Source organism: Falco cherrug, chromosome 2 (genome assembly GCF_023634085.1).
Source record: "Falco cherrug isolate bFalChe1 chromosome 2, bFalChe1.pri, whole genome shotgun sequence".
NCBI classification, from domain to species: Eukaryota; Metazoa; Chordata; class Aves; order Falconiformes; family Falconidae; genus Falco; species Falco cherrug.
In genome coordinates, this window is record NC_073698.1 from 23,176,100 (window position 1) to 23,202,414 (window position 26,315).

At 50.7% G+C, this 26,315-nt stretch overlaps 1 protein-coding gene across 1 annotated transcript; it reads left to right on the plus strand.

Annotated features, from left to right (window-relative positions):
• Window positions 1–21,072: 21,072 nt before the first annotated feature.
• On the plus strand, window positions 21,073–25,241 carry PDX1 (pancreatic and duodenal homeobox 1). The gene is made up of 2 exons (XM_005446461.3): window positions 21,073–21,480; window positions 24,523–25,241. Exons 1-2 carry the CDS (start codon window positions 21,084–21,086, stop codon window positions 24,909–24,911), a joined length of 786 nt encoding a protein of 261 aa, XP_005446518.3. The 5' UTR covers window positions 21,073–21,083; the 3' UTR covers window positions 24,912–25,241.
• The last annotated feature ends 1,074 nt before the right edge of the window (window positions 25,242–26,315 follow it).

Here is a 26,315-nt window from a genome sequence, read left to right on the forward strand (position 1 = left end):
AACAAATGGAACCATCCAGCACACATCTCACTAAAACTTTCAGATGCAGATTGCGTGCCAATAAAGACATCTGAGGCTATAGTCAATACAGATCAAATAACACCACCTTAGATGCCTTTTGTTGGTTGAATCCACCTGGCCTGGTAAATATGCTGTCTTATGTATGCAGTATCACCTTGGCACTAAATGATTTATTGTCCTCTGGGTTTCATTTATAAAACTGACAAAGTCTGGGCTGATAAATGCTGATCTATGTTAAATTCAACCAGCTTATGATAAAAGTTGCTTGCCAAGTGGCGACAGCTGGCCGCCTCAGTAAACACACCATGTAGCTACCTTCACCCCTGAGGAATGTTAATTGCTATTTGATATAATAAAGCATGTTTAAGGTCCAAAGGAAAGAGGCAAGGAGGTTAAACTCAACAGATATATAATGCTACCAGTCATAATATCTATCACTTAAAATTTAGTATCAAGTAGCAAACCAGCTAATACCTGCTTCAGCTAAGCCTGCCAGGGTACTGATAACAGTTGTGAATGGATGTGAGATAATTATGATCATGATGCTGCCAGATTTACAGTACAGCATTGCTGAAGTGTCATCAAGACGGCTGTGGAAGGAAGAAAACATCTTATGCGGAGGTGAGGTCAGTACTGCACTGTACTACTAAGTTCCTCTGGATATGTCTACACTGGCCAAAGCCTGGTTTGAACTGTAGCTCACAGACAGTGCACCCCCATCCCTAGTCCTGGATGTGCTCACCAAATCCGGGCACTGAATGACTCCGTCAGTACTTGATGTTGGTCCATGTTGCAGGCACAAGCACTCTCAGGTCCATGCTGAGAGATGGCAGGAGTTGCAGCTTTTCCTTGCCTTGTCCCACATCTCACTACAAATTTATGCCTGACATGGGCTTCACTCCAGGCAGGTTGGGCCTGGGGCAAGCTGGAGCTTGTGAGTGGACTTGGGTCCATACTCAAGTGCCAAAGGAGTAATGACAAGTAATGTAACTGGGGAAACACACAGAGCTTGAGAGCACCAAAAGCCATTTCAAACCTGGTATAAAAGTGTGAAGAAGGGCTTGTGTTCAAGAAAGTCTGCCTGTTTCTTCCCAAGGCTTCCACTGGGCTAATTAAAGTCAATGCCTCTCCCACAAAATTTGCCCCATTTACAATACTGAACCTTTGGGCTTGTACAGTGCTAAGAACAACAAGACACTGGAAGCCTTCACTGTAACATAAATCATGAAATAGTAATATATAAAACCATAATGTTGGCATTTCTGGCTCTGGAAAATGTTCATAGTATGATTTATGACCCTTCCTTGCACAGAATAGCAACTATTTTATGAATCAGTAGTTCTGTCAGAGCTCTAATACGATGGCTGTCATTGATTTAAAACAAGCCTTTGCATTACCACCCCATGGCAATCTGGTTGCTGTGAGTAACCTGGATGTTTTCAGGGAACTCGAGTTCCATTTGAACGCTTTTTCCTGGGCTGAAGGAAGGACAAAGGACTATAGGCTGGGATAACATATAAACAACTTGTTTATAAGAATGGGACATGGTAACAACCGAAATATTTCGGAGCCAGTAAGGAGGGCACTTAGTTGCCTAAATCTTAATTCTCAGGGCCATCTTAGATGTCTAAGATACACAAGACATCCACACATGGCTAGCAAAGATAACACAGGTCCTACAGGGAACTGCCCTATTGCAAAGCAATGACTGGAGACCCAGCAGGATATCCCAAAGCAGCCCACACAGCACCTATGTTTAGGCAACTAAATCTCCCACAACCCATTTTGTATTTTTGTGTTGCTTTGTTCTTGCTCAGGCAGATTCCCTCTCCAAAGAGCTGTCCCCTTCCCTTTGCAAGGGCACAATTGAAGCCAGAGTTCTGGGGGCCTGGAGGGATTCAGCGGTTCCGGGTGTGGGAACGGCTGTTCAGCCAGGAGACAGATTGTGTTAACCCCTGCTGAAAAGTCTTCCAGAGCACAGTGGCCTGGCTTGGGAGTGCTCTTTTTCCCTCTGGAGCGGTCCTGTCTGCAATTCATTTAATAGAAGATTCTTCTGTGGTTTTCTTCCAGCCATGCTGTGCAGAGGGTAAATGTGCCTCACACATGTAGGAAGGGACAAACCTGTGTTAGACCCTGCTGAACTTTACTGGAGAAAATGTACTGAATCCCTGGGAACAGATGTCACATCTTTTTTCCATTGCCAAACTTCAGGACCAAGAACGGAGCCCTCCCTGGGGCTGTGGGGGGGAGCTGCTCCCCCGCGGGCTCCGTGGGCTGGGGGCACAGCCTGCCCCGCCGGGGGCTGCCCCGCGGGCTGGGGGAGCCGCTGCTGCGGCGCCCGGAGCCCCCCGGCCCCTCCGCACCGCCCGGGGCTGCGGGGCTGCTGCGCTCACACAGTCTTGCTCATTTCTTCAACTGCAATTGCCAAAGATCTTTCCCCCTTCTTAAATGATTCTGTGTTATCACAGAGGGACTAGCTCTGTTGGACATAGGGGAAGCTTCTAGCACCTTCTCACAGAAGCCACTCCCCTACCAAAACTTTGCCACACAAACCCAACACAAGTGGGCAATGTCAAACATGACCTATCGGTGGTGGAGTGATCAATACGCCATCATCTCGTCAAACAATGAACTTCAGTCATATGAATGAGGATCAGAATGAATGGAAACCCCAGCATCCAGGCTATCTTGAAGAGCTAACTTGGTTATCTCCTCTGTTCTCTTAGGAGAGCACTTGGTAACTTTTGGTGTGGATATTTCTTCTGGAGGAAAATAGAAAACACTCACTTGAGAAAGGTTGGAAAGATACAGAAGCTCAGTCCTCCCGCAGCAGGACCTGTTTGATGTGGATGCTGGGACATGTGTGACCATTATGGCTTGAGCTGTGCTTCACACCAGGCCAAGCTTTCAGATAACAGTGGGTGTTCTGAGACCTTGTCCTGTTTGCTGGGAGTTGTTGGCCTGCTGCTGCAGAGCCCTGCAGCCCTCCAGCTGAGGTCATGCCCTGGTGTTGTGCCATCTTTCATAACTGCTGCCTTTTCTGCCTTCAAAGCCCTCCTTAACATCATGGGACTGCACCAGACAACACCACGTAATCAGTCGGCCTGGGGAGAAGACCCCCATGGAGAGAGGTGCAGTAGAAATGTGCCTTCACTAGCCATCTAGCCACAGCCCTGCGCAGCTACTTGCTGGGTGGCTTTTGCCTAGATGACGGCCTTTACTGTTTCAGTAGGAGCCACCACCTTTCGGCACTTTTGAGGACCATAATGTGTTGTGAAGTGACCTCATGCAGAGCAGAGGTCTGAGCTGAGAGCACATTGAGGCAGCCTGTGCCCAGATAGGCACCACTCCAGGTGCCAAAGCCACCCAGCACCCCAGTGCCTCTGCCACAGGAAGAGAAAAACACCATGTGCCTCTGATACAGACAGTTAAGGGGCTGGTGAACAGCCACCACCCCACAGGTTTTCATCTGGATATGTGGATCCAGGATCTTCACCTCAGGAAAGCATTTTGAACCCCTGGTCTGTGTTTCTTTGCACAGCTGCCAGAAATAGCTCTCAGTTTTATCAGAAAAATCACAAACCAAACAAATCCCATGGTAGGAACCAGTGGGGATTTCATACCATGTTATTCCAGGTGCCTACAAGATCTGAGCTAGATGCCCCTGGCTCTTGGGGCAATGGCATTCACCTGAAAATGTCAGGAACTACATCCCTTATGCCTGTTTCTCTCTGTTGATTCTGAAAAGAGCATGAGAAGACTGGATTGTGTACATCTTTTGGCCAGATGAATTGCAACAGATCTATCTGGATAGCTTGTATTGCACCTACTTTCTGGGGCCTACAGCAGCAGATAGATGGATGGGCTCTTTAGGTAGGTAGGTAGACAGATAAGTACTCCAATGTCCTATTTACCTCCTTACTGTTTAGCTATTTTCAAAATATATGTAGGTACACATACACACACATATTTATACATCAGTGATGTGACTATCTGTTGTACAAATACATAATGTTGCAAGTGTAGCTCATTCCTATTTTTCACCAGTTGTGTCATGGAATAACTGACCTGGCTGCTAGAACTAGTGTCTTAATTTTTTCCACAGATGACATTTTCTATATGATGGAATTTTTTAGATTTCATGCTAGCAAAATGCATGGATTTGGACTGAGCTTTGAGAAGCATATTCCACAAATTTCTGCACTGCAGAATAATGCCTGGAGGTCTCTCAGGTCAGGTGACTTCTGGCAAATCTGGCTGGGGACATTGAGACCCTCTGCTCTATACCCCTGGCAAAGATTCTGGAGAAACAGGTGCGTAAAACACCGCCATCAGTCATTCAGTGTGCCTGTGTGGACAGGTGATGACAATGGAGTTGCAGTAAGGAGAGCCACCGAGGTCACACTCCCTTCTTGCCACATTTACTGAAGATGAGAGGCCAAGAGGACCCGTGCAGGCAGCTGATGAGGGGTGCTAGCTCAGCAGCTCCCTCCTGCTCTGAGCATCTGGCTGAAAGCCCTCAACATACCCAACACTATCCTGAGCTCTAACCCGCTTTTTTGATGGCCAGTGAAGGTTTTCCTACTCCAACTGACCTGGGCATGTAGCTCATCTCCTGAAGAAGAAAACTTGAGCAATGGCCCACTCAAGGTGTCTGTCAGGAAGGAAAGCTCATTCCTGCTTGTTCCCGGCTTGTGGTTTGACACTCATCTGCAAGCAAGGACATGGGAGTTTGCTCCCTTTCCAGTTGACCTGCAGACCAAGTGTCCAATGTCCTTGGTAAGTGCTGCAGCCAGCCTCCCCTCTTCAGAGACTATTCCGCTTCAAACACAGCGATGGCAGCTGTGCTGACAGATCCCTGCTGTTCCTTTACGGCATGGCCCAAGCAACTTCCTACTCCATAGGTGTGAGCAGCTGCCTGTGCTGCTGAGCTCACAAGACTCCCTGCCATTTCTGGACAGACCCAAGCCACTCACTAAGAACCATCCCTGAGTATCTCCCTCTCTCCATTGACTCTATAGTAAGTTTAGGTACTTGGAGTGACTCTTCTGGGGCCAGAGCGTCTTCCTCTGAAGTGTTTCTGAAGAAATGAAAGGCCTGCAGTGACCTACGTCCACTGAAAAGTTTCTTCTCTTGCACTGTCATAGCACAGATCAGAATCTTGCCCGTTGGAGATGCCAAGATTCACATGATCTGAGAAGCTACAAAGTCCCAACACTTTCTCCGATTAGTTTAAACTCAAACATCTAGAGGTTTTCACTTAGATTTTACTATCTCTTTTGCTGTTTCAAAGCTTCACTCCATGACATTTCCAAGGAACAAGGAACATCCACATCCTCAGAGCTGTAGGTGTTGCCTTTTGGAGGAAAATGTAATGATATTTTTAGGAGGAAACATTTTCAAAGTGATAGGAGGACAGAAGCAATGCAACATACACAGCCAGGCATGCTTTGGCAAAGACAGAGAGGGAAGATAACTTGTCAGTGTCACCCACTGCCTTGCAAACCCATCACTGTCAAAAGACAGTAGCTAGCAGCATGGCTAGTCCTGCCTAAAGTGGAAAGAAAGAGAATGTGTTTTTAATAGACCTGACGTGTCAGTAGCAACAGTTAAAAGGAAAAAATGAAGTATGCGTGTCCTTCTGTCTTAAAATAGTATCTGCAGGTATCTGCAGGTTGTAGTGCTAGAGAGCAGAAGGTTACAGAAGATGCCATTTTGTCATGACTAGAGAAAGAATTCTTCTGACATCTAAATTTTCAGCTTGGTTTTCTCCTCCCTCTGAAGTTTCAAAAAAAAATTACTGCTATGCACTAATATATGTCACTGATATGGTTGTTCAGAATGGTGCCAGTGGGGTCTAAGCACGATGTAAGGCAACTCACAGTACTCAAAGATAGGGTTGATTACTGTGACCAGCTCACAAAGGCTTGCACAAAATGCTCTGGAAAATTTTTTTTCAATTGAAAATGGGATTCTGGTTACACCTTTTTTTTTGAGAATGTGCTTGCATTTCTATTTCAGGGAAAGCAGTTCCTCTTCTAGTAGACATTTTCAGGTTTTGCTGTTGAGAATCCTGAGCCAAATGCTTCTGGATTGAAAATCTGAGAGCTTGAGGGTTACTTTTTGATGAAAAGAAATAAACATTTTTTAAAGAATAACCACCTTCAAATATTGTGTTCAGAGCTACTGTCTGATCTGATCATCTTACCAGGCTGTTAGGAGGTAAAAATCCCAATCTCTAGTTTGTATATGAAGTTTGTGGGATTTGCAATAGTGTATCATTTAGCAAATAACAGCACCTGGAAAGATTCTTGCACTTGAAATGAGGTGATCTAGGATTTTAGCGTTACTGGAGATGTTTCCATTGTAACAAGTTGTGTATTTTTACATGTTGAAATGGCTCTCCTCAAATGTCTTTAACTGAAAATCACTGACAGTACATCATTTACCTGTCTGTCAGCATCTGACAGTAAAAACATTGCTAATAAGCCAACAAGCATTTTTATACTTCACTGCTCTTTCAGTTAATAATAAGCCAGTCTGGGTCACAATTGTGCAGAGGCCTTGAGGCTCCAAACCCCTAAACTGAAATGGCGGTCACAGAGTTTGCAAGACTGACAGATGAGAGTGAAAGGGATAAGGGAGCACAGAGAAATAATAAGGTAATATTTGTTTTCTGCTTGGAATATTTTTAATTGTCGTTGACCTATTTTCAAGAAGCTGTCCCAATTCACGTCTAGTCCAGGTCTATCCCCTTCCCCCCCTTCCCACCTCATGTGACTTAACCATAAACCTGAGTTTCTGTACATGGAAAAGAGGTCTTGCCCATATCTGAGAAAGGGTTGGCAAGCGCACTTGTCAGGGCTTTGTATGTGGGAAGATGCTTACATACCCTGCTGCCTGCATGTCTTCCTGGAGGGAAGCTGGATCCTGTACAAGGACATGTACCTGCCTGCACCTCCCAGTGTGGACCAGCCCCAGGCACCTACATGAGGCAATTCTGGTCAGACTGATGGTGGTTGAGACCCACCTCTTCTGCCTCTCAGTGACAGTAAGGCAGACACCTCTGGCTGTGCTAGTTACTCTCAGCTCCCCTCACTGCCAGTGGGAGACACCACCTCCTGGTATGTGTTCGTCTGTCCTGTTTGGAATACTGGCTTCACCAGAAGACAGCTGAAACCTAATGGCCCTGTCTACTGTTTATAAAGTGGGTTAGGAGGACTAGCTCAGATGGAAAACTGCATACTGGGAATGTTGAGGGATGTGAGGGCATAGAAACAGTCGCACAAGTAAGGTTGAATATCCCCCCTGTTGGGTGTCCACTACCCAGCAGTGGCCAGAAGATGCCTAGGAAAGAGGAGATGAGCAGAATAGCCACCTAGGGATACCCCAGGACACTTTCCTTGGTGTGGGAGCTTCCTTGGCTGCACTGAAATACTTCTTCACTTGACTGTTTGTCCTGGGGAGACCCGCAGTTAGGTAAGATAAATGCCACGCTGAGTTACTTCTGTTGCTTAAAATGTCTGTGCAGCAGGCAGAGAAGCTGGCTGGGGATCTGGGTCAGAGCCTTCTCAGGCAGCAGGGCTTTGAGTCAGCAGTCCCATCTATCCAGAGGGTTTTAGCTCCAGCCCTGCCCCAGTGGCAGGTGGGTTTTGTGTCCTATAACAGGCTCTGGGTCCACCATTATTTTTTTACCGACAATATCTCCTTTTCCAACCCGTTCTTCAGAGTTAAAAATCTCCAGCCCTTCTTTGATTTTTATCTCTCTACTGTCACTGAATGCTTTACAGACTATTTTCCTATAGCACCTCCAGGGTGACCTTCCTATCACCTTCAGACAGGTTGCCCCTTAGTCACACCTCCTGTCCCCACCAGTGCCAGATTTGGCTCAGGTGGCTCTAGAGTGCTCATCTTAAAGACCTTAACTGAGATTTCTGGCCACCAGGCTCATCAGCTGCAGCCTTAACCCCCACTGTTTCTAACATTAGCAACTTCTTTAACAAGTGTCATCGAATTCATGCATCCAGGTACAGTCTTGTCTTTTCTGTACTCATTGAACACTCGGCAAGCAAAATATATCTGTAATGATTAATTACAGTTGTACACAACTTTCAAAGCTTGGATTTATATGTGGGAAAAAAAAAAAGGCTTGATAGCCTGCAAAATTAAATTTGCCAAGCCTTATACCAAGCACCTTTTCTTTGCCCATAAATGCAAGTTTCATCTTGCTGTCCCAGCCACCGAAAGCTCTAGGGCAGCAGAGTGACTTTGAGCATGGAGATATGCAGCCAAGTAGTTCCCAGCATCACTACTGATTCAGGCAACCAGGGACCACCTTCCTAGTGCTGAGTAACCCTAGCCATACCCAAATCCCTAAGGATATGGCTCTGGTAGTCCCTGTCAAACAAGAACCTACTCACTGGTGATTTTAAAGGTTGCTTTCCTATCTGTGATGATGGAGAGAGTTGCTCACTGTCAGCAGTCTGCTAAAAACCAGCACCTGAGATGGCCACCTATTTACACATGATAGCTGCCCCTCCAAGGGGGCTGCGGTAACGGGTCTTCTTCCCAGCACACCGTGCCAAACCTCCACTAGGAAAGCAGATGGCAAAGAGAGGAAGCTTTGGCTGACTCCAGGAGCATCTTGGACACACCACTCCCTGCTGGGAGTAGGCTGGAGTTTTCATCCAGCTTTGACATCCCAGGCAGAGGCAGCCCCTGCCCTTGGCAGCACTGGGGCTGAGGGCTGCACACTAGTACAAGAGGCAGAGCTCGGCTCTGCCAGCATTCCTACCATGCCCCAGCGAATCAGACGATGCTATATGCATGAGTGAGAGCATGCATGAGAGCCTGCTGCTTGCTGCCTACTCCGTGGGTGCAAGGAAATGTCTATAGGTGAGAAGTAAAGGCTCGGACCACTCTTCAGCCCAAGGCCTTGGCTTGACAGCACATCCCAGAGACAACAGGCACAGGATCTGACCTGGCTGATCACAGCAGACTCTTTTTTACTGCTTGGGAAAAATACCCAACCAACAACAAAAAAACCTCTCTTCAAGGAAATCCAGGAGCAAAGGCTGGTGCATCAACTTGCTCCAAGGACACCTTTCCACAGCAGAATGGACTTGTGCCTGATCCTTGTGCAGGTCAGCCAGTGTTTCTCATGTCCATGCAGGGAAGTCTATGGAAGGAGACCCCCCTCTGTGCCTAGTCACACAGGTACTGTGGGTGCCAGGGTTGGGGGGATGGTATTTGGGAGGAGCCCAGGTTCCTTGGTGGCTTAATTGATTTTAGACAACCTGTGAACTTCTGTGTTGTTTCCTGAAGCAATAAACAGCTCTGTCTTCCCCAACTCTATATATGGAAATGTTCTTTGCCTTCCTTTTTACCCAAGCCACTCCTAAGGCTATGTGTTGCTCACATCCTCCTTCTCCTGCCAGGGCCACATGAGTGAGCCTGTGATTTATGTGCCGTGTCCGGTGGCTGCCTGGCTGTTGCAGGACACAGGCAAGATCTAGGGAGAGGCACGAGGCATGTTATCCCTGATTTCTTTCATCCCATAATGCAGCAGCACTCCCAGAGGGGGTTTACTCCTGGCACAGTAGAGACAGCCACCGCACATGGAAGTTTCTGTACATTGCCCAGCTGTGGACAGATGTTGGGGTGCCAGACAGCTGGTGCAGGCAGGGGACTGCATTATTCAGAAACATCCTGGAGCATGGGAAGAGCTTCCCAGACAACTGGTGACAGAAATCAAAGTAGCTGAAAAGTTGCTATCAGCTGAGAGCTGGCTGTCCCAGGTTGTCTCAGATCAATAGCTACCTGGTGCAATACTAGCTGTGAGCTCTGATGATATGGGATGTTTGCCATGTAACAAATAGAGTGGTTTACTCCAGGGCAGTGACCTAAACGAGGGTCTGAAACAGCAGCTGTTTTTCATAGAACATGCTGCAGGCATCTCCTGTAGCACACAAACACATCTCCTGCAGAGGAGATCCTCCTCCAAGACTCAGTGAGTCGTGAAGGGAAGCTTGTGGCAAACTTGCATGGGACAGCTACATGTCACAGACAGGGAACTTTTCTGACCTTACCCCAAGCACACAAATGTTCTCTAAGGACAGCTGAGCTCAGCATTACCTTGTGAGAACCCTCTTTGCTTCCATAGGCTCAATGGATGAGACTGACACCCTGACTACCGAGCAGCTGACAAATGGAGATTTCATGGGGGCTGAATATATGCCAGTGGCAAGATGGTAAGACATTTGGCCAGCGGGTGCCAGGAGGATGCTCTTTTCTGATGGCAGAGAGGCTAATGCTGGCTGCCTGGTATGGTGTGCCCTCTGTAAGGAGCAGGCAAGAGTTTTGCTTGGCTCTCCTGACACCATGTCGAGCAGCCAGCCTGACTCAGGCTCCAGGCCCAGTCCTGAGTGCCTGTGGGGTGGAAAGCAGGTGAGTGAGGGATATGAGAGTGGCCTGATACACCTCAATATGTGCCTCACCCAGGCGTGTGGAGCAGGGAATGGGAGAATACACACCTTGCACATCGAGGCTTGTGTTTGTACCAGGCTATTGCTGTGACAATGGCAGTATTTAGGAAGGGGTTAAGCACTCTGGGCACAACCTCCTGCCACTTCCTTCCCTCCAAGCGCCAAAGCATGAGAGTGCTACCCATGCCTCTTCATAGCAGATAATACCAAGTTACAACAACAAGACACATAGGCGGGAATTTGCTCAGATAACTACAGATGTCCAAGCCTGAGTTAGCTGGTCTCTTTGCGGCAGGTGAAGATTCATGCACTAAACACGTTGCATCCATCTGCCTGGTGCCCATGTCAAGCCAGCAATTAGCAGAGGCCCTTTGCCTTTCCTGAGCGTGCCTTGAACGTTGTCTCCAAAGGGCTTGGCTGGCTGCCTCATCTGCCCAAGAAGGAAAAACCTAGTGGAAAAAACTTGTGGCTTTGCCATCTGCAGCTGGCGCCCCCCCGGACCCCAGCCCTGTTGCTCCCACCAAGGGGGGGATTAAAACCTTCACAGGTGTGTGCTGGGACCACACACAGACCTAGGCAAAAAAGGAGGCACTGGCAAGGCAGTGTCATGGAGGCAGAGGGACTTTGTGCCAGGATCTGGTTTGAGAGGAGTGACTGAGGTGGGAAGCAGCACGTGGCGCAGGTGAAAACCACTGGATGGCAAGAGGCAGAACGGGCAGTTTTGCTTTGCTGAATACTAATTTGGACTCCTCCTCCCCTTGGACTCACAGATTGTCTAAGTCTATCTTGATAAAAAAGGGATGAGAATCTTGGGTGAAGCCACAGAAAAGGGCACAGAGGGTGTTTGTTGTGTGGCCTCACCTCTGGAAGAGATTGTTTACTTCAACATCCCTTCCAATACTCCTGCTCAGCTCCCACAAGGGCATCAGAGCCCTGGAGACTGCTGACCCCACACGTCATGGCTCCAGAGGGGAAGGAAATCCTTGGACCTGTTTCCACATCCACCCACAGATAATGCTTTATCTTGGGAAAAGTATTAAATCCATCCAGGCTTTGAAAACACAGTGATATCAAATCTGAATTTAAAACAATTTATGCATTGACCATCATAACATTTTAATGGGGGAAAAAATACACAGTTGTTTCAAGCTTGAAGAGTCTAAGTAGTATGGTTTTGTATAAATAGCTGACACGTTATTTGTTTATCAGGCAATCTACTTTTTTATATTGTTTGTCAGGCTATATAATTTTAGGTGAAAGCTTTTTAGCATGCTACACCTGCTAGAAGAACTTCCTTTATGTACAGGTTTCTGCTCCAATGTGCATAGAAAATAGACCAATAATTGCCTTCTTACCCCCTCTTGCACTGCTAACCAAAACCTGGCTACTCCATAAAATTTGACAACCATATTAATGGCGCCGCTGCACAAATGAGTTGAGCACTAAAGTAGCTGATTTCATTTGAGGTTCACAAGAGCGTCATTTAGTTTAAGAGGCCGATTTTGGCAACTGTAGCACTCATTTATTCAATTGGAGGTTTCCTAAGCACAATGGGATGAGCAGTGATCTTTTCATAGGACACCAGCCAAGGGTGGGAGACCTGGAGTCTTTCACTGACATTATTTCCTGGGGCAGGTGCCTTCCTTCCCCTGAGCCTTGATCTGTGCTGGGTCTTTGGACTGGGCATTACTCCAAGAGGAGGCAGTTGGGACCACATAGCCCTGATGGCTGTTGAGCTTCTGAAAGCTTCTTTACTACAGCTTGATATCTCTTTCTTCAGCTGCTATGATGAAATTAGTCTCACCAAGGTTTAATGCCATGTGGCTTTTACTGACTCTGAAAAACTGTTGTAGATGCAAGATAGGAGAACAGCCTTAAATCAAAGGATCCAATGGTAATGCCTGGTTGGAAACCCGGTGGCTTGGTGTTGCTCTGTTGAAGCCCACCACATGGCATTTTAAATTTTAAAACCCAGTGGAGCCTCTCACCACTGGCTCAAGTGTTAATCCGTTCCTTGGCAGAGCAGACACCACCTGTGTCAAGAGTCATCGCAGGGCAGCCAAGGGCTTTTATAAATTCAAATGAACTGAGAGTAACCAGACTGGAATTTCTTCTTCTTCCCTCTGTCTTTCCATATTACTCCAGCTCGACCACCTCTCTAATTCCTTGCTAAGAGTCCAGAGATGCCCTTCCGAGGATCCAATGCCCAATGCATTCCTTACCAGCCAGGAGAGACTCTTCCCATCCAATGCTCCCTCAATGGACAAGACCAATGAGTCTCCTAAATCACACCAAGTATTTTCTGACCACCACTTTTTAAAACCTCCTGTTATTCCTAGGGCTTGGACCAAACACCGAGTTAATGATTACTGGGTGGAGTTTCACTGGTTAGTTTGAGGAAACAGCCTTTTCCAGCCTTCTGGACACCTGAGGCAGGACATTTAATCAATGTCTTTGTCCTTGTCAGCTGATGCATTAAATCAGGTAGTGTTTAGGTACATAAAATCATTCATTTCAAGCTCTGACACTGTGCTTTCCAGTATGCAGGTAAGGAGTGATAAAATCTACATGCATTGTTAAGAGAATGAAAATCTAGTCAAGCTTTCAGTTAAATTTATACCCGTTATGTGTGTACAGTTCATCATCACTCCATAAAGATACTGATTGTTTTTCTGCTCTGCTATGAAATTGTGGGTTTAAACCACAGTTTTTCAAACTTGAAATTTGCAATTTAATTTTTTTAATTTAATTTGCAAATGTTATACAGCTATAAATATATAAGCACTGACCAGAAATAGTATACAAAGATGAGGAAAAAATATATAAATAAGCGACCAGGAAATACTAGATGGAAAGACAATTAAGAAAGTTATGATGGAGAAAGAGAAAGCGAAAGAAAAAGCAAGTGAAAGAGAAAGTGGGGGAAGGGAAGGCAAAGCAAGGCAAGTGCAAGGCAAGGAGCAAGAAAGGCGAGCAGAAGAATGTTGCAGATAAGCGGAAATATTCAAGGCTGCATGGATCCTTAACATGACTAAATTGCACTGCAAGCATTATATTCTAAATAAATAAGCAAACCAATAGATGTTACACTGCACAATATTAAGATTATTTTATAGACACAGGGAAAACAGTGGTCATTGCATGAGCAAATGAGCAATCCATATTGTTTAATTGCTTCTGCTTAGTTTTGTGTTTGTGAATTATCTGTGAGAAAGTTCTAGTTTCGAGAGGTAAAAAGTTTTCAGAGGGCAGATGTCTCTTAGTTTTAAAAATATGGTTTATTTAAATATTGAGAATTCAATCTGTGTTAATAACTGATCGGACATGTAAGGTGTAGATACATTTCTATTACCTTGTTGGACAAACATAAGAATTTGGCCCATTGCAGTGTATTACACAGGCAAGGAAATACAAGCAAGGAAGTTGACTGCAGTTTCAATTGATGCTGCTGTCTGCGTACTCTGTGAGATGGTATTTTCTCTCCTGCCATCCCCGTTTCTTCCCAGGACTCTGATTTATAACATGTTATAGAAAGCCCAGTTAAACCAATTCTGCATTTGTTCTACTTTCTCTCCTGGGAATCCTTGAGTCCAAGACTTATTCACTGCTCAGAGGACAGGACGATGGTTTTCCCACAGGCTCCTTCCTAGCGCTTCCCTCTGTGGGCTCTGACAGGTTCACAGCACCTCCAGGGCTGATGTGATACCAGTTTACAGAAAGTTGAATGAAATCTGGTGCCCTGATTTTCAAATGGTTTTCAATAATCGCATAACCATGTAAATACCTTCTGAAATCCACATTAGATCAAGTGGCATTAAGTTAAAAAGTCTCCAGTAATTCTTAGTGTCTAGTTGAAGTGCTCAGAAGTGCTACTGGACCCACCAGCTGAAGAAAAGCCTGTGTGGGCAGCAGTGGAGGGGGTCAAGACATTTCCAGAGCCCAGTTCTGGTGGCACTGGGTGTTCACAACCAGACTCCTCAAAAGCTTCCCCTTCTTCTGGGAGCACCTCAAGCTGCTGCAGGCCAGTCACCTGGAAAAGCAAGGCATTTGCAGCTGGAAACCCTTTCTGGCAAGTTCAACCCAAAAGATTCATCAGGGTTGTGATCTCCCTTTGGTGAGACCTTCTGGAGCACCCAGCAGAGCTGCTCAGGTCCTGCTTCCCACCTGGGCAGAGGGCTGGTGAGAGCACACCCTCCTCCTCCTCCTCGGGCTCCTACATCCGTGTTTCTCCCTGTGGGCAGGGACAGGGGAGAGGGAAAAGGTCAGGCTGGTGTATTCCTGGGTCTCACCCAGAGCTGAGCTGAGAGCGTGCCCAAATCCAGAAATTCAAACACTTTCCTCTGAAGAGTGAGCATCTTACGTGTCCTCTGCATAAATCACCTTCCTCCTGCATGCTTCCCAGGGCTGGAGGATGGAGCGTTAGGAACATCTGCCAGCTTTTCAACTCCTAGGCTCAAAACCACAACTGCAATGCAGCGAGCTCTTGTTCGGTCTTGAGGCCCGGGGCAGTGATCTGCTTGCTGTGGAAAGAAGTTGTAAAGGGCTTTAGCTGCTAAGAGTTAGGACGTATCAGTGGAGCCTGTGTGATGTGCAGCAGTTCAGAGTTTGGCTAAACGTAGGCAGCTCTGCACAGGAGAAATTGGTCTGGAGGGACATTACTGTTGGACAACATCCCAGCAGGACTTCTAACATGCTTAAATCCAGCAAAGAACCACAGCAGCGAAGAAAACAGGGCAGGAAAATTCTGTGTAGGGTTTTTCTCTCCAGATGTCAGCTATTCCACTCCTCTACTCCAGTTTGGGATCAGCCATATATCCATTGCTCTTGTTTTCAGAGACTTACAGAGGCAGTGACTCCACACCCTCCCCACACAGCCAGTTCCAGTGTGTCAGTGTTTCCCAGATTCATCTTCATGCTGGTCCAAACAATTTTAAGGAAAGTTTCCCTACATGTTTGGTGAGAGGCGGAGATACAGAATGGAAAATTTCAGCCCAAATGGCTGAAATCCGACAAAGTGACAAGGGACAAACAAGAGGAGAGGGCTATGGTGAGAACTGCCAGGTGCCACCTGCATGGCCAGGCTCCAGCTGAGCCCAAAACCTGACCTGCCCCGAAGAGCCTGGGATCTACGGGAAACATCAAGCAGCAAGAGATGTGAGGAGGAGTTGTCTCTGGGTCATAGTTCTGCCCTGAATTCCTCTATCTGTAACTATCTGAATATATATAGAGAGATAGTGATATTTTTTTTCTACTCTTATCTGGTATAATAAACATGAAGTGAAAAACAGAAAGCTGTGGGAGGCAAAGAAACATGAAAATCCTGTGTTTTCAGTGGAAAGGTTCACAGTATTTTGAAGTAATTCCTCAACTCATCTTAAAAAGCAATTAAATTGTGCTTCCCTGGTGCTAGGCAATATTCCTACCAGAAAATGAAATTATGAATCTCAAGGGAGATGGGAAGAAAATTAGAAGGTCTAAAAGAGTAAGTGTGAAAAGGCACTATGCACTTAAGATCCTGTCCTACTCTCAGCCTTTTCCAAAGTAACTTTCCTATATGTTTCCTGGACAAGGTCTTATTCAAGATGGCTTATGTAAACATGTCTTTCTGCAGTTCAGGATGTGTCCCACACCTACAGTGTGAAAAGGCTGATGTGTGGTGGGAAGAGCAAACTGAAGTCGCCATGTGTGAATGCAGAATCACTCAGAGACCAAAAAGGCTTCTTGCCAAGAAAAAAAAAAAGCTGATGAACCAGTGTTACTTTAAGGCAGGTGGAATAGTTCGTGCTCTTGTTTTTATCGTTACTGCTAAGAGGGAAAGACAGCTTTGTTTTCACATGGTTATTGATTATTAACCAGCTTTGTGAAAGGTTACCTTTTTGCTAGATACAGTCATGGGAGGGGGTTAAAAATCAATCCCTGGGAAAGCTCTGTTTCCCAGTCAACTTCTCCTTCTCCGGCTGCTGGCCCTTGCCATGGATACAGTTTCCCTGTGTTGGTTTGAGCACAGCTGGGAGAGGAAAAGAGATTATTTTGAGTATGTTCCACTCACCTTAAATACTTCTTTTCTGTCTAAATGTGGATTGCAGAAAAGCAATTGAGCACTGATAAATCATTAAATGTTATGCAGATACAGAAAATCAAGCCATATCACTACAAGGAAGTGTGATTAATATTCCTTACTATTTTATGCTCTAGTTAGACTGGGAGGTGGGAGGAATGATGAAACTACCATCAGTTATAACGGGAAAGGGAGAAAATTAAGTAGGGGTTCACAAATTATTTGCATTGAAAGGCAAACAAAATGCTACTGCCACCTTTCCTAGGGGGAAAAAAACCTACTGTGTCCAGATGGTTTTACATTTCACTGATCTCAGCAGCCTGCAAAGAAGTCTGTCAGACACTACTGGGGAAGAAGTGGACAAGACTTTCAAAATACAGTGGCTCACATTAAGCTCTTAAATCAGGGGTCCTCAAACTACGGCCTGCGGGCTGGATACGGCCCCCAGGGTCCTCAATCCGGCCCCCGGTATTTACAGAACCCCCTGCCCCCCCCCCCCCCCCCCCCGCCGGGGGTTGGGGGGGGAAACCAAGCAGCCACAGATGACTGCCTGCCACTGCATCCGCAACGCCACCCCCCTGGTTAAAAAATTTGAGGACCCCTGTCTTAAATTAACCATTTAAAGGTAAGATAATTGAAAACACCACTGGATTTCAAGATGCGTGTTGTATATGTTGGCATACATTTTAAAGCCACATAAATATGACATTAGGTATGTGGCTTTGCTTTCCAGACCCCTGGGCACTCAGACAGATTCGTATTATATTGTAAAGTTTTAGGCTTCATATAATATGGAATAAGAGTTAACTGTGCAGACAATCTCTTCTCTGTCAGGCATACACCAGGCTAGAGGAATATAGTCAGATATAAACAAATCCTTTAAAACCCACTTGATTCTAATACGATAATTCAAGTATTGCAGTGTGGTTATTGTGTGATCTTATTGCAGGATGGCAACAGCTGAGAACCTGCAACATTTGTTACTGGTGCTTGAATATCTGAATTCTTGCACTTGTGTTGAGGATAATTACAACCTGCCTGTTCTACTTAACATTGCTACAATCACCATCATACTTCAGTTACTGATACAGACTCATGGATTAGATTTTGTTTAATCTCTTGGAATAACAAATTTGCTATAAGGATTTACCTTCTAAGTAGATCATCACAGCAACTTTAACGCACCTCAAAGGAGTAAAGTGCCATGAGAGGAAACAACCTAGATCCACCGAGGTTGTTCTCAGCATGAGCTACAGCTGTGTTAGTGGTTGTGTGACTGTGCTCATGAATCAGATACAGTGCAGAGCTGGAAGTGTGAGCTTTCCAGCTCCATGGATGAAGCTGGGTAATTTAAACATGGCAGCCATAAATATCCCCAAGATCTTTAGGGGCTTCTACGGTCTATAAAAACTTCCTACCATAAGTATAGGACCTCCAGCTGAACTGCAGCATACACCCAGCCAGGCTTTAAGGTGAGGGAGAATCTACCCAACCTGCTGTTAATTTGTTGTAGTGTACAAGATGTCCCTTACTTTGCTTTTCTTTGCTTTCAATGCTTAAAACTCTGTTGTACATTTATCAGTGGAAATAAATGTGTTTGTATCAGCTGTCTTCTCTTTCCATGGTTACCTATAGACTGAGGATGGCCAAGTTTCTTGTTACTCCAAGCCTGCCAAAACCACAGACTTGGAGAGGTGGCACAGGGGAAGTTCTCAGCTGGCAGATGACAATGTGTGTGCAGGAGTCCCTGGGCTCACTGTTCAAAGTGTTAGGTGCTTGCTGCTGGCCTGGTAGGATCCACATATGAGCTAGATAGGCAACATCACACCATTTTATTTCTTACATCGTGCCTACCCATCTCAAGGCTCTTCTAGCTGGAGCATTAGGACTGATGAAACGCAGCCAGGTGCAAGGCCAGCAAAGGGTGGCAGTGCCTCATACAGTGGCAGTTAATCTGAGGAACACTTTGCCGCAGAGGGGTGGGAGGCATAAGGTTTACATAAGGTTTTCAGGAGACTTAAAGTGTGGAAGAATCAGCTGAGGACTACAACACCTGCACGGCTCAGGAAATCCCTGGAGCAGAAAATTCTGGGAGTCTTGGAGAAGATCTGTGTGGGGGTTCTCATGTGCACACTCTGCTGCAACTGCCCGAGGCGATTCATGTGGACATAATTTAGGGAAAGGGTAAGGGGTCACTGGACTTTTGCCTTGAGTCAGCACAGCACTGTCTGCAGAGCCTGGTTCTGGGGCAAAGGAAGCCATTCCCATCACTCCCACCTGCCTCCTCCATCACCCGCAGCACAGGGAATCCACAGCTGTGGCGGGGCTCTTCAGCCAGACCTCAGTGACTGCATCCCAGGAAGATGAGGCAGGCAGCAGTGATCCCTGGGCTTGGGCTCCAGCTGGGCTCAGGTCCCCAGCCTGTGGCCCCCCAGCTGCTGGTCACTAGCACCCCCGGGGCCCAGCCAGGGTCACCCGTGCCAGGATGCCCAGTGGGGCCCTTTTCCTGCACTGCAGCTTGCTGCCTTGTTGTTAGCATGGCAAAGCGTCCCTTATCGCTTGCTCACGCAGGCAGAATGGAAGAGAATTAGCTCTAAATTATACGAAATTCATTTGCTTTAGAGGGAGAAGTGTTTGTTCTATTTAGAAATGTTCGTTATAGAAAGAGGACCGCATTAAGACACCAGGTAATGGTCCTCCCTGGAGATGAATCAATTTGCTCTGGGTTTTATGGCCTCATGTTTGTTTGTCCGTGCCCGTGGAAAACCTGGGGCTGTAAATGATCCGGGGAGAAGTTCTGTGGGGAAGGGGCTGGGGATGCTAGTCTGGGGTCGGTGCAGAAGGAGTCTCCGGATCAGACACCCATGCCTGCAAGGGACCGCAGGGGAGGCACAGCAGCCCCGTGGGTGCTGGGCCGGGGGTGACCACCGACAAGGGAGCCCGCCTGGCTCAGCGCATCCCCCCCGGCCGCACACCGTCTGGGATCCCCGGGCAGAGTGGTACCCCCCCGGCATGCCAGGGGACAGAGAGGGAGGGCGCTGGGCGGGGGGAGCGCGAGCAGCGGCGATGTCTATCGGTAATTCCTGCTAATAAAATACTTTTTCACTATCCGCACTATAATTGGTTTACAGCCCTTTTTGTTTATTTATCCATAAGAGGTGCTGTTAAATGGCTTGGGAAAGCAATCGCTTAATGGCTCAGTATTGAATCAAAGGCTCAGTGTGCTTTCTGAGGGATGGGGTCCCGCGTGGGTTCAGAGCAGAAACTCATTTAAAATGTCATGATGGGGGTGGGTTTATGATCCCACGGAACGGGCGCGGGAGCCAGGTACCGGGAGCCTCCTGCCCCACCAGCTCAGGGGGTGCACCGCCACCGGCCAAGCCGAGCCGAGCCGAGCCGGGCCGGGTCGAGCCGCCCGCACGCGGGCCCGCCGCGCTGCTCCCTGCGGCCGCCCTAGACGGAGCCGCGGGTGTGTGCCCCGACGGCGAGGCCGGAGCCCCGGTGCCGGGGGAAGGGGCGGCGGGAGGCAGCGGCCCGCGGGCGGGTAGGGAGCGTGCCTGCCCCCCAGGCGGCCAGAGCGGCGGCCGGGCCGGGCGCAGGGAGGCAGGGAAGTGATCTTTGTCCCTTTCGGTAGCTCTCCGCCTCCTCATAGCCTCGTCACCAAGTCAACCGGCACCAGCTCGGAGCAGATTATCTCCGAGGGTCAACACATTGCAGCCCAAGCCGCGGGGAAGGCTCCCAAATTTACCTCTTGGGCAAACAATCTGCTGCCTATCGCTCGCTCTGGTGATAGCATTGTGGTCCCCACCGGCCGCATCCCCACCCCGGGCAGAGGGGGAGCGGGCAGAAAGCCGACCCTCCTTGCCTGCTCCCAGGGCTCGGGCACGCGGGTCCCCCCGAGGGGGCGGCCCCCTGGCGCACCATGTCCGTCTGCGAACACCCGCATCCCTGGCCGAGGTGCCCCCGCAGCCAAAAGTGCCCCGATGTCAAACCCCTCCAGAAGCCGTGTCCCCCTCTCTGCCCGCCCCGCCCCCCCCCCCCCCGCCCCAAAGGTTTTCCTCTCCGGGCCGTTGCCAAGGCGGGGGGCTGGGGGATGAGCAGCCCGCGGGCAAGCGGGGCGGGAAGCTAAAAAGCGGGTTTAGGGGCCATCCCTCCCGCAGAGCCCGGCACGTCGGGGCAATCCCCCCACCGCCCTGCCCGGCCCCTCAGCCCCTCTCCTCGGGGCTCCTGGCCCAAAAGCAGGGAGCGGCACCCCTTGGCAGGGTCGGGGGGGTCCAGGTCCTGCCCGGCTAAGGCGAACGGGGTCGCGGGGCCGGGGCCACCCCGGGTGGCGCCTTACGGGTCGCGCCCCGCCCAGGAGGGCCGAGGGAGGTCTCACGTGGGGGAGCGGCGCCTATGGGGAGGCGGCGGGGCACGGCGGGGAGGCGAGCTGTCAAAGCGGCATCCCGGGCGCCGGGAGCGGGAGCAGCCCTATGTGTCCCTAAGTTGGAAGACCCCACCCCACCCCGGCCCTGCTCGCCATGAACACCGACGAGCAGTATTACGCCTCGGCGCAGCTCTACAAGGAGTCGTGTGCGTTTCAGAGAGCCCAGGCGCAGGATTACAACCCCAGCCCCCCCGCCTGCCTGTACATGGGCAGGCAGCAGCAGGCTCCTTACCCCAGCGCCTTAGGGGCTCTCGAGCAAGGCAGCCCGCCAGACATTTCACCTTACGAGGTGCCCCCCATCACGGAGGATGCCGGGGTCTCCCACCTTCATCACCATCACCACCACCACCCTCATCTTCCTCCTCCCCACCAAGACACGCTGCCTTTCGCAGACGGGGCGGACACGGGGGCGATAGAGGAGCCCCGAGCGCAGGTGCCTTTCGCCTGGATGAAGTCCACCAAATCGCACGCCTGGAAGGGACAGTGGACCGGTAAGCCCCGCCGCCTCCCTCTGCCTCTGCCCCGCCGCTGCTTTCTCCACCGGCGGTCAGGAGCCCTCCCCTGCACCGGTCCTGCTCCCGCCGCTCGGCTGTAGCGTGGAGGGGTCCTGGAGGGTCGCTGCCCCGGGCCGCTCCTTCCCAGCCCCTCAAAGACCCACTGCTGTGGAGCTGCTACCGTCGGGTTGAACGCTGGGGTGGGAGCCGGCCCTCCGGTCCCCGACGGCGGGCTCGCCACTCCCCGCGCTGCCCAAGCCCTGAGCAACAATTAACGAATTAATTTTCACCAATTAACTAATGGTCGCCAAGTCGGGGCGAGGTGCAAACGCCTGCCGGGCGCGGCTGCCTCGCCGAGCAGGGGGTGGCCGCTCCGCCGGCGCGGTGGGCTCCCCGCGGGGGTCCGCGCAGGGCGAGGCGGGGGGCGCGGAGACCCCGGCGAGGTGGAGCGGGGGGAGGCGGCAGGCAGGGCTACAGGGGCAGGGCACGGCACCAGGTACCCGCCGAACAGCACCCGGTACCCCGAGGCAGCCGAACAGCCCCTCTCCGCTGTCTCTCGGCTCTCCCCGGTGCCCGGGGTGCAGAGCCCCTCTCCCCTTCTGGCCCCTCATTCCCACCCCCTCCTGCTTCCCGGTGGGTTTTAGCCGTAAGTGCACCTTCTCGAGTGAAAACCCAGGGCAGGGGAAACAATGCACAAACGAAACAGAGCTGCCAGCGAGGGGAAGAAACTCTATCTGGGCAAAAAGTTCCGCTGCCCAACAATATTTCTGTCTCTGCCTGCACAATGTTATCGTGTCCTGCGCCTTTGTCACGCCTATACGGCAAATATTATACCAATGGCTTTGTTCAAATAGACAGTTGAAAAAAGGACCGGAGTATTAAAATCACCGCGAAATAGTTTGGGAATTGCACGGAGCAGACGGAGGGGGAAGGCAGGACAGGCGGCGGTGCACGGTCCCCGCGGAGGCGCAGCCGCCGGGAAGGGGAGAGGAGCGCTGCCCCACGCCGCGGGCCCGGCGGCAAACTGAGCCGGAGGGGTGGGCGTGAGTGGGGGGAAAATCAAATCCTTTTCCTTGGGTTGAATAAATTCTGGGAATAAAAAAAGTAAAAGAGAGAAAGGAAAAAAAAAAAAAAGAAAGAAAAAAAAAGAAGTTAAAGCCAAACTCTAGAACTACCTTTTTTTTTTTCTTCTCTGTCTCCTGTACCCGAGGAATGACAAAACCATCAGCAAAACGAAACTTTTCCCGTAAAGGCCGAAAACTCTTCCCAGTTCTTTCCAGCTCTGCCGGGAGGTCCAGGCGAGGGCCGTGCAGCAGGTGACACGGTGCGTGTCACCGGGCTGCTGCTACCGCGGGTGCGCTGTGCGCGCCCGCGCAGCGAGAGGGGCGCAGCGGTATACATTGCAAACGGTACCGCCTCAGGTTTCATTTTGCGTGGAAACCCTTGGGATTTAGGCGTCCGTGGATGCTGCGGGGCTTCGCGTTGTTACCGCCAGGGAAAGGCGCCCAGAGAGGCCGCGGCCGAGCCCGGCCCGGTGCCACCCGCCGTGCCCGGCTGCGGGGGTCGCCGTGCCCGGGGGCTACTGGCCGGCTGCGGGCGCTCGCCCGTCCCGCGGGCCTCCCACCAGCCCCGGCTGCTCCGCCCGCCCGGTAGCACTTGTTTACTCCACCATAACAGAACAATTTTTTCACATCCGTACAGAAACATACCTGTATATACATAGGTTTATACTTGCAAACTTTTTTATGCATATACATGTCTTTTAATATATATTTTAATACATATACACATCGGTGTATCTACATAGGTTTGTATTTATAAACATTTTAATGTATCCATGTATTTTAATATATATTTAAATATATATATATACACACACAAGTTTATATACATAGGTTTGTATTTATAAACATTATATATATATAAAATCATGGGAATCGGTAGATGAGAGGCGGGAAAGCCCGCGTAGCACCCTTCAAATGGCTGTTTCAACCTGGCTGTTCCAACCACCGCTCCCTGCGGATGGTGCCGCCACCGAACCCGTACCCAGCCGGGCTCCCGGCGCTGCCAGCAGCAGCCGTGGGTTCCAGCGCCCACCCCAGCCCCCTCGCTGCCCCGCCGGTGCCACCCGCGCCCCTGTACCCACGCAGGACGGCAGCTGGGAATGGCGATCCCGACGCTGTTTCCGAGAATGACAAACCCAAGGTCCCACCAACCTGGCGGAACGCAGGGGCTGCGCTTCCGGCCCCGGGGGTCCCGGCGGCCGCGAAAGGGCCCAAGCCTCCGCGAGCCCAGGGCTGCAGGGTGGCGATATCCCGGGAGAAACACCCTAAATCCTGTTCCACCAGGCTTCCCCCCAGCTTTTGGCGGCCTGTGCCGCCGGGTGCCCGCGGCAAGGCCTCGTCGGGGAGAGCCGCCCGCCGTGCCCGGCGCTCCTCGCCGCGCCCCCCGTGGGACCTCGCCGGACCCGCTGCCGGGCTGGCTTCTCCAATGGGTCTTTTACTGGAGAGGTGAGATTTTTTTAAAATTACTTTTTGGCTTTAATTCTGTTTTTTGGTTGCTTGTGCGTGTGTTAGCACACAGAGAACTAATTTTTTTAAATTATTGTTTTGGCTTGAGGTTTCTTTTGTTTTCTATTTTTTTTCCTTTTTTCCCCTTTTTTTCTTTTTTTTTTTTTTTTTTTTTTTTTTTTTTTACACGAATCTGAGCAATTGCCAGGCCCTGGACCCAGGAGTCCTTCGGAGCTTTCGGTGACACTCGACCAGTGGCTCTTGAGCATCTCTCCCGGCTCGAGGGATGGCGCTTCCCTGAAAGCTTCGACCAAATTGTTTAAAAGACAAAAATGAATTATTATAGCGTAAAATGGCAGCAGTCGTGACTGCCGCCACCAGCAACGTCTCACTCCGAGGCCACCCCCTCGCCCCGCTTGCTTACCCCCGCGTGTCCTCTGCACCGCGCAGGGGTGCGGGGACATGCCTCCCCCCCCGCAGCCCGAGGGGGCGGCCGGGCGGGCCGGGGCTGACTCTCCCTTCTCTCCAGGGGGGTCCTACGTGGTGGAGCCCGAGGAGAACAAGCGGACGAGGACAGCGTACACCCGGGCGCAGCTGCTGGAGCTGGAAAAGGAGTTTCTCTTTAACAAGTACATCTCCAGGCCGCGGCGGGTGGAGCTGGCTGTCATGTTGAACTTGACCGAGAGGCACATCAAGATCTGGTTCCAGAACCGGCGGATGAAATGGAAGAAGGAAGAAGACAAAAAGCGAGGGGCGGGCAACAGCAATGTCCCCGAGCAAGACTGTGTGGTGTCCTCCGGGGAGCTCCAGGGCAAGGAGGATCTGCAGCCATGCCCGCCTGGGAACCTGCCCTCGGGGGCCTCCAGGGACCTGCTCGCCCCCAGCCTCGCCCCCAGAAGGCAGCAGGACTCTCGGTGAGCCGCGGGGAGCCCCACGCCCCGGGCCGAGGAAGAGGACGGGACCGGGGAGAGAGCCGAGGGGCTGGCGCCGGCCTCCCGCCTCCGTGCCGTGCCGTGCCCGACCCTCGCTCGCCTTCCCCTTGGGAAACTCGGTGCCACCGCTCCGAAACTCCCGTACCGCAAAAATTACACGAAAGGTGTTCAGGCCCCGCCAAGCGAGGCTCGCTGCGGGCCGCAGGGCACCTCTCCCGCTCTCCCCGGGCACCCCGCGCCGCTGCCGACACTACGGGGCAGCTTCTCCCGGGGAAGGCGGGTGTCGGGCGACCACCGACGGTGTGTGCAGCCCTGGGTACACAGAGCCGTCTGGACACCGAAGGAGAAGCGAGTGCACGCCGCCTTACCGCTGACGGCCGCCTCGCCGGGGTGCGGGTCCCACCGTGCCCAGCGCGACACAAGCGCGGACGCGGAACCCAGCGCCCCAGACCGCCCCGAGGCTGACACCCCGCCGGCCCCGTCCCTTCTAGGCCCTTCTGTAGGCTCTACCGAAGGCTGCCCCAGGACTACTTACTCACGTCTTTGGAAACTGGAACCTGGTTTATTTCCTTTTCTTTTGCCTTTGGGAAAAAAAAAAAGAAAAAAAAAGGAAAAAAAAAAAAAAAAAGAAAAAAAAAAAGAAAAAACCCCAAACTAAAACAAAACAAAAGAGCCCGAGTGTCCTGCGGGCAGGATTTGTGTCCCCCGATAACCGGCTCACCGTGACCGGCACAGGTAGCCGGACCCTCCGCCGGGCTCCGCCAGCGCCTGCGGCAGACGCTGCGATGCGGACCGCGGCTCCGCGGCCGTCGGGGCTCCGCGGCGGGGGCTCCGCAGCGCGCAGGGCTGCGCTCGCCTGCCCGACGGGTGGGGGCAAGCCCGGAGATGCGTCAGAAAATCCGCGGGTGATCTCCGGGAAGAGCGCAGAGGCAGATTAGGCTGCGAGCCGAGAGCGGGACGTGTTTTGGGAGGCAGGTCTGGTCCCAGCGACATTTCTCTTTAGGGACGAGCTCCTGCCTCCCTTCCACCTCTTCTACAAGCTCGGACCCTTCCTCGGAGAGAAGCAATTTCCCTGCAGCAGAAGCTCCCGGCCCGGTGCGGCTCTCTGCATTTTTTTTCTCTGCAGACCTGGCTTTACATCCCAGCAGAGGTGGGGGGCCAGCCGGCCCCCGAGGCGCTGCGGTGCCTTTTTCCAGGTGACATTTTTGGGCCCGAGCCCGGCGTGCAAAAGAGCCTGGCTCCTCCGGGCTGGAGCGGGGCGAGGGGGCTGGCCGGGGGCTTCCCTGCGGGGAGCCGGGCAACCAGGGCTCTGCCACCCGCCGTCCCGGAGCCAGCCCGCCTTCCCTGCAGCCGCTGCCCGCCTGTCGCCAGAAACATCTGCGTTGTCGCG

Bases quoted from the DNA above. Each gene is read 5' to 3' on its own strand.
- PDX1 (XM_005446461.3), top strand. From the start codon at position 21,084: ATGAACACCGACGAGCAGTATTACGCCTCGGCGCAGCTCTACAAGGAG. The intron at 21,481-24,522 runs GTAAGCCCCGCC...CCTTCTCTCCAG, and splicing joins CTGGAAGGGACAGTGGACCG to GGGGGTCCTACGTGGTGGAG.